Source organism: Vespa velutina, chromosome 22 (genome assembly GCF_912470025.1).
Source record: "Vespa velutina chromosome 22, iVesVel2.1, whole genome shotgun sequence".
Taxonomy (NCBI): Eukaryota; Metazoa; Arthropoda; class Insecta; order Hymenoptera; family Vespidae; genus Vespa; species Vespa velutina.
In genome coordinates this window covers 1,641,076-1,648,575 of record NC_062209.1, presented here as the reverse complement: position 1 = coordinate 1,648,575, position 7,500 = coordinate 1,641,076, and the positions used below count along the sequence as shown (strand labels likewise).

Genomic DNA, 7,500 nt, shown 5'->3' with positions numbered 1-7,500 from the left:
GTATAATTGAATAAAGTTGAAATTTCGCAGTATAATCGAATGAGGTCTTATTAAATATCGCGTATTATATTTTAAGGACAGAATCATTTTCTACTCACCGATGGCCGTTTCGGGAACGTTCCGTTAGTCTGCAACAGAAAGGATAATAATAATATAAAAGATAATTATAATCTGACGTTTATCTGGAATATTATTTTCGCGGATAGAAGTACAAAAAGAAAAAAGAAAGAAAGAAGAAATTATTTAAAAAATGAAAAGGTGCATTTAATTCACCAGCAATGGCGGAAGTTTTTTAAGACAGAGTATCTATAAAAAAAGATCTTCCAAATGAAAAAAAAAAAAAAAAAAAAAAAAAAAAAAAAAATCGAATTATCCTCCGACGAATTCGATTAAAATTTCATCTAATGTCTGATATATATTAGGAGAGTATTTCTAAAAAAAAAAAAAAAAAAAAAGAGAATATATATATATATATATGCATAAAAAAAGGGAAAAAGGACAGACAAATAGAAAAGAAATCGCTTATTAACGCGAGGAATTTGAAAAAGCAAATTGCAAAAATTAATTGAAATTGTCCGGCGATTAGGTTTCTCTCTTTTTCCAATCCTGCGTCTCCAACCCTCCCTGTCCTCCCTGCCACCTCTCCCTCCCCCCTCAAATCACCCCCATCTCTCTCTTCTCTCTAGGACTTTAACGATCGAGTCTCGTTCGTTTCGGAAGTTTAACGCACGAACGGAATTTTTTTATTATTTCAGGAAGTAAAATACAATGGGACATTTAAACACGCGATAATAGTATAACCCGGGCAAATATTTTCACTCGTAGGAAATATACTTAAATTCCAAACGACATTTTTTTACCTCCCTACCCCCCTCCCCACACTCTCCCGTATGTGGAAATTAGGGGAACAAAAAAAAAGCAAAAGAAAAAAAACAAAGAGAGAGAGAGAGAGAGAAAGAGAGAGAGAAAGAGAGAGAAAAAATTCCAATTTTATCTCTCGCAAAAAAACGATGCACACGAAATGGATAAACGACTTTGTTGTTCGTTTAAAGTTAGTGCAAGTTATCGCACAATCGAAGAACGTTTCTTTTTTTTTTTTTTCGAGTTTTGTTATTAATAAATAAAATCTAAATCGAGAAATAAAATCGTTATTAAATGAAATGATTTCTTTCTTTTTGTTTTTTTTTTTTTACTGAACGTACAATCTGTATAAGAAAATATGTAAACAACATATGGCACAGGCGCGCGCGCGTAAATATATACATATACGTATTAAACGTATTTTTATTATTATATATTTTTGTAATTATTTACTTATTAGTATATATATTTTTTGTCTTTTTTTTTTTATTTATTTATCATTATCATTATTATTATTGTTATCATTATTATTATTATTATTATTATTAATATTATTATTTATTCGTAAGAAAAATCTAAGATACAAATCTGATAGTAATTGATGCGTTTTAATGTAATTAAATGCACAAAAATATATTACATTTACGTGTCAGCACATATGTTCAAACGTTTTAAAATCCCCTTTACCATCCCACCTATATCAAACTCGATCCCTCCCATTTCCCCCGCTTGCTCGATCCGATTCGAATTCGAATTTTCGAAGTGGGACATCGTACAAATAATGCCGCGAATAAGCGACAAACGTGCCCGAACCTGGCAACGTTTTTCGAGACGCACAAGATCTTTCCCAATGGAAACGTGCTCCGAATTCATAAACGCTCTCTTTCTCGACGATATTTTCCTTTGCATGCTTGTGCTTGCACGAAAGGAGGGAGGATTATTCGGCCACGAAGCCGGGAAGAACTCGAAAGGACCATTGAAAATCTTGAAAATACGACAAAATTTTCACGATAATACTTAGATAACGATAATGAATTTTTATAAATTATTATAAATATTTAATAGGATAAACGCGAAGTATGTTACGGTTGTAGCGAAAAAAGAAAAAAAAAAAAAAAAAAAGAAAAAAGCGAAAGAAGAAGAAACAACAAAAGAAAGTAGAAATAAAAGCGTCCTTTCAGTTTTACCAATTCTTGGTATTATTTTTTGAAAGAGGAATTACCATTCGTGCATTTATCTTTATCGATTATTACATAATCTAAAGATAATTATGCATAGAAAAAAAAAGAAAAAAAAAAAAAAAAAAAAAATGCGAAGAGACAATGGGAACAATGTAGCCTTTCGATAAAACGATTGTTTTCACTCGTAACTTTCTCTATTATTTGTTTTTCGTTCTATTCGAGGAGACTTTGGAAAAGGTTTGAAAATGAAAAAGAAAGGAGACAAAAAGAGGGGTGTGGGGGAGGGGGGGGGGAAGGAGAAAAAATAAAAACAATAACAAACAAAAAGAAAAATAAATAAATAAAAAAAATAAAGCATTGCCAAAGAGAAATAATTGATAAATAATATAAAACAATATCAATTATATTCAAATCGTGATCTAATTTTCTCTTTCGCTATATAATAGATTTTCTAAGTTCTTTCACATACTAGGAAGACATTAAGTTAGTATTATCCAATAATATCTCCTTCTATTTATCCCCATATTTATCCCTCTCGTGCACTTTTATAATGTCACGAAGTTTGAAGGAAAAAAAGAAAAAAGAAAAAAAGAAAAAAAAAAGAAAAGAAAAAGAAAAGAGAAAAAAAAAGAAAAAAAAAAAAAGAATTAGAAAAGAAGCGATCTTCGATCAACCACCCCTGTTATGTGAAAACACATTGAAAAGCTTCAAGATCGGTCGGTCGAGCATACGAAAACTATACTACGTATGTATGTATGTATATATGTATGTATGTATGTATGTACGTACGTAAATACGTACTTTCTTCCTCTTTCGATAAACGCGTATCCGCCTTTTATTTATAGTGCTAAAACCCGCTGGTTGCTATGCGCGTAGAACCACCTCGGTCGAAGTTAAAACGATGCACGACGCCCTCCTCCCTCCACCTCCACCTTCACCTCCATCACCACCACCACCACCACCACCTACCATCACCACTTCCTCCAGCTCAACCTTCTCCACCTTCTCCTCCTCCTCCTCCTCCTCCACTACTACTGCCACCAACATCACCATCACCACCTCCACTACATATGTACATTACCACCCTCTCTTCTTCCTTATGGTTGTCGGGCCCGTCGTTCTGCTACGTCGAATGTAATAGAAATTTATTTACATACGAACGAAGCAAATTTCTCTCTCTCTCTCTTTCTCTCTCTCTCTCTCTTTCTATCTCTCTTTCTCGTATAAACGATCGATCAACATAAATATAACGCGGGAAGAGTATGAAAAAAAAAAAAAAAAAAAAAAAAAAAAAAGAAAAAAGTACGAAAGAGAAAAGGGTCAAAAGTATTGTAGGTAACAAGTTATTCAGACGAAAGAGATACACACACACACACACATATATATATATATATACATGTACACGTACACACACCTTCCCTCTTTTACCTTTACCCCATCGATAAAATAAAAATATAATCCATGAGTAACTAGGTAGATTCAATGCTCCTTCTTCCTTAATCTTTTTTTCCTCTCTCACTTTTATGGATACAATTATTAACGAAAGAGAGACGAATAATGTGTAACCTCCTCTTTTCTCTTATTTTTTATTTTTACAAAAATGTCATCTTATCGTCTTATCATTTAAATATATACGCAGAGAAAAGAATTATATATATATATATATATATATATATATATATATTCGTGAAGAGGGGAGGGTGGAAGGTGGAGGAGGAGTGGGAGGAAGAAGAGTGATAAGAAAATGTTCACAGATGTAAATGTAACTTACTTCGACAATACAATCAGATCATCTCTCCGTGTGTTATCTGTCTGATCCGTGTTATCGAATAGAGACGAAGGGCTCTTTTTTTTTTTTTCTTTTCTGTTCTTTTTTTAGAGGGTAAAGAAGATCCGTCTCGAGTGAAAGGAGAACGGTGGGGAGGGGTGGGGTGGGGTGGTGTGGGGGGGGGAGGTGGGGCTCGTCTCCGGATGTTAAGAAAGCGCGACACGTGTGTGGTAAAGAAGGAAACCCGTAGTCGTTTGTTTGTTCCTGACCTCGACTAACGCGTAAGATGCGAAAGGAAGGAGGTCAGATGGGAATGGGATTTGGGATGGGATGGGGTGAAGTGAACTGAGGTGGGAGAAAGTTGAACGAAAGATTCCTTTTTCTGAGCGTCGTCCAAGAATCTCATGTTCCTTCTCCTCCTCCTCCTCCTCCTCCTTCTCCTCCACCTTCTTCTCCTCCTTCATCAACTCCTTCTCTCGTTATCGTTCATTATTATTTGTTAACGCACTGTGCGCTCTTTTCAATTTTTACGCGATAAACGATTTCTTTTTTCTTCTTTTCTTTTTTCTTTTTTCTCTCTTTTCTTTTTTCCTTCTTTTTGTTTTTTTTTTTTTTTTTTTTTTCATTTGCAAATCATCGAAAAACGACGATCTTTCGAAATTGATAAAATAATAGATATTCTATTCGCATGTAATACGTATATATGTATATATATATATATATATATTTATGTATGTATGTATAAGATAATAAATGTATAACTACGTATATATATATATATATATATATATATATATATATATATATATATTTGTAGATATGAGTAAAAGAGATGGAAGGAAAAAAAAGATAATAATAATAATAATAATAATGATGATGATAATAATAAAAGGGAGAAAGAAAAAGAATAATATGGCTGGTACCTCGATCGATTTTTTCATTTATTTTTTTATGTATACGTACGTGTAGGGAGAATACGCGTTGTCTATCATTAAATATACGTAAAAAACAAGGATGAAAAAAGAAAAAAAAAAAAAATAGAACGGTAAAGGATGCCTGGTACCTCGATCGAATTTTTTTTTTCTTTTCTTTTTTTTTTTTTTTTTATTAATTTATTTATACACAGAGGAATAGATATGTCCCCAGGAAATGTGTACGCCAGGATTTTTATGGAATCTAACGATTTTTTTTTTTTTTTTTTCTTTTTTTTGCTATAGAAAAACGTCGGAACGAATACTCATCGTATATTCTCAATTAGATTTGAATTTAACCAACCATCCCCTTTTCAAAAAGTTTTAAACGTTAACGTGGTTAATAAAGCGATAAATCAATTTCAAAGGATCTTTTAATTGTCTCTTTATGAATTTATTTTCTTTATTTTCTTTTTTTTTTTTTTTTTTTTTTTTTAATTAATTCGTGGTCAATAGTTCCCGAGGAGAAGAAAAAATGTATTTCGAGTTTAAGATTGAAAAGAACATCTATTCGTTCCATTGAAATATTCAAAATGTTTTATCTATCCGTCCGTGCATAAACGACAGTAATAAAATCTTTGCTCGATGTATGTACATCGAAAAAAATTCAGGAGTAACGTCGTCCGAATGTTTATTCCTATGAACGCGTTGTACATATATATATATATATATATATATATATATATATATATATCTAGGTAACAAAATTATTACTCAACTCTATTTATTTAAAAATAATTTGACCGAAGAAGTCGTCGTGTTTGATTACTTTTGATTTAAATGAGAGAGACAGAGACATTATTATCCATTAATATGATTTTTGTTTTCATCCCTTTTTTTTTTTTCCATTCCTCTTTCCTTTTTTTTTCTCCTTTCTTTTTTTCTCTCCTTCGTTTTTTCCTACGGGAATATTTAAAATCCGAAATGTATTCCGTTCCCCCAATCCCGGTTGCTTCGTTAGAATAATTCTTCAGCAGGAATGACAGTCGAAGAATATCGTCAGATTACGACCGGGGATCCACGGACGGGGGAAAAAAAAAGAAAAAAGAAAAAAGAAAAAAGAAAAAAAATAATTCTCGATGTAACACACCGAGCGATGATTTTATTACGCTCGTCCGAGAAACGACGACGCAGACACACATTTTGGAGCGCAAGAGATTTGTTGTTTATTGATTTATGAAATTCGAAATACATTTCCTTTTTTTTTTCTTGTTTTTTTTTTTTTTTTTTTCGAACTATTATGGATTACATATTTATAAAAAGAAGAAGAAGAAGAAGGAAAAATAAAAGAAAAACAATACGATCGTAAAGATAATCGTCGAATGATCGTTCGAACTCCATGCATGGCCCTCATCGACAAAAGATATAAGTCGAAAAATGGATGAATTTTCTGACGTGGATCTATCTTTGTTCCTCTCATCCTAATCTCATCCCCCGCTTCCCATTTACTAAAACGAAATTGACGGGATCTCTGGATCTTTTTTTTCTTCCTTTTCTTTTCTTTTTCTTTTTTTCTTTTTTTTTCTCTCGAAAATATCATTTAGATCTCTGCGATAATCCTGATGGACACTTTTACCGTTTGGGACAACTCTCTACGTATATACACTTAAATCTATATCGCTACATATACATTTACAATACATACAATATGTGTTGTTATATATACGTCTATTGTGTATGTATACATATGTACGTATGTATGTATGTATATAAAAGGGATGAAAGAAAAATAGTTGATACATGATGATCATTATCTTCGTCAGAGGGAAATGCTCTTTTCTTATTTGAAAAGTCTCTCTCTCTCTCTCTCTCTCTCTCTCTCTCTCTCTCTCTTTAGACAAATACATACAAACACACGCATAGAGATACACATGCAAAGATACACGAACGAACTAACACAATGTTCCGACCGTCGTCCCCTAATAATCGCGCTAATCGTCGGCGCGTGAAACGGAACTCCGAAAGGAGAGAGAGAAAGAGTGAGAGAGAAAGAGAGAGAGAGAGTGAGAGAAAAAGAGAGAGAGAGTGAGAAAGAGAGAGAGAGAAAGAGACACATGGTTGTAGAAGTGAAAGGAGGGCGGTCTGATGCGCGTCGAATTTCATGCTCTCGTCGTTTATCCATCAGGAAAATCAACGTCGCTCGTACGTACACAAAGGCGAATAAGGGAGGAGAAGAAGGGGGAGGGGACAGGGGAGGAGAGGAAACGAAGAAGGAAGAGAAGAAGGAGGAGGAGGAGAGGGAGGAGTCCCAAAAGCTCGTTTTCGATCGACATTCTGAACGTTCGTTTCGTTTCGTTTCGTTTCGTTTCGTTTAGTTTCAGTTTCACGGTTAACTGGAGTGGAGTAGTGTATTTCGCTTTTCGACGATACGAAAAGAAAATCAAAAGTAGTAACAGCTGTCAATCGAACGCGAGGGTGACATACTTTTCGATCGTTTTTCAACGACGTCGATCGGGGACCATCGTTTCAAGGGTTTGAGAAGGGAAGGTGGAGGAGGAGGAGGACGAGGAAGAGGAGGAGAGTTGATGGGACGGGAGGTGCCGACCAGCTCCCTGTCTGTCCGTCTGTCTGTTTGTCTGTTTGTCTGTCTGTCTTTTAACCTTTTTTCTCCTCTCGCCCATCATCCCTTCTTTGAAGTTCGCCAATCCAGACGCGAAAACAACGATCAGACCGATAACGATCTACCAAAAAAAAAAAAAAAAAAAAAAAAAAAAACGTT

The 7,500-nt window shown here is 33.9% G+C and overlaps 1 protein-coding gene across 13 annotated transcripts in view; it reads right to left on the bottom strand.

Annotated features, from left to right (window-relative positions):
- Positions 1 to 7,500, bottom strand: part of LOC124956575 (growth factor receptor-bound protein 10-like) — a 437,491-nt gene that overhangs the window by 135,973 nt on the left and 294,018 nt on the right. For all 13 annotated transcript variants that reach the window (XM_047512554.1, XM_047512555.1, XM_047512552.1 and 10 more), the window contains one exon: positions 99 to 128. In XM_047512554.1, coding sequence (XP_047368510.1) covers positions 99 to 128 — 30 coding nt within the window. The remainder of the gene's footprint in view (positions 1 to 98; positions 129 to 7,500) is intronic.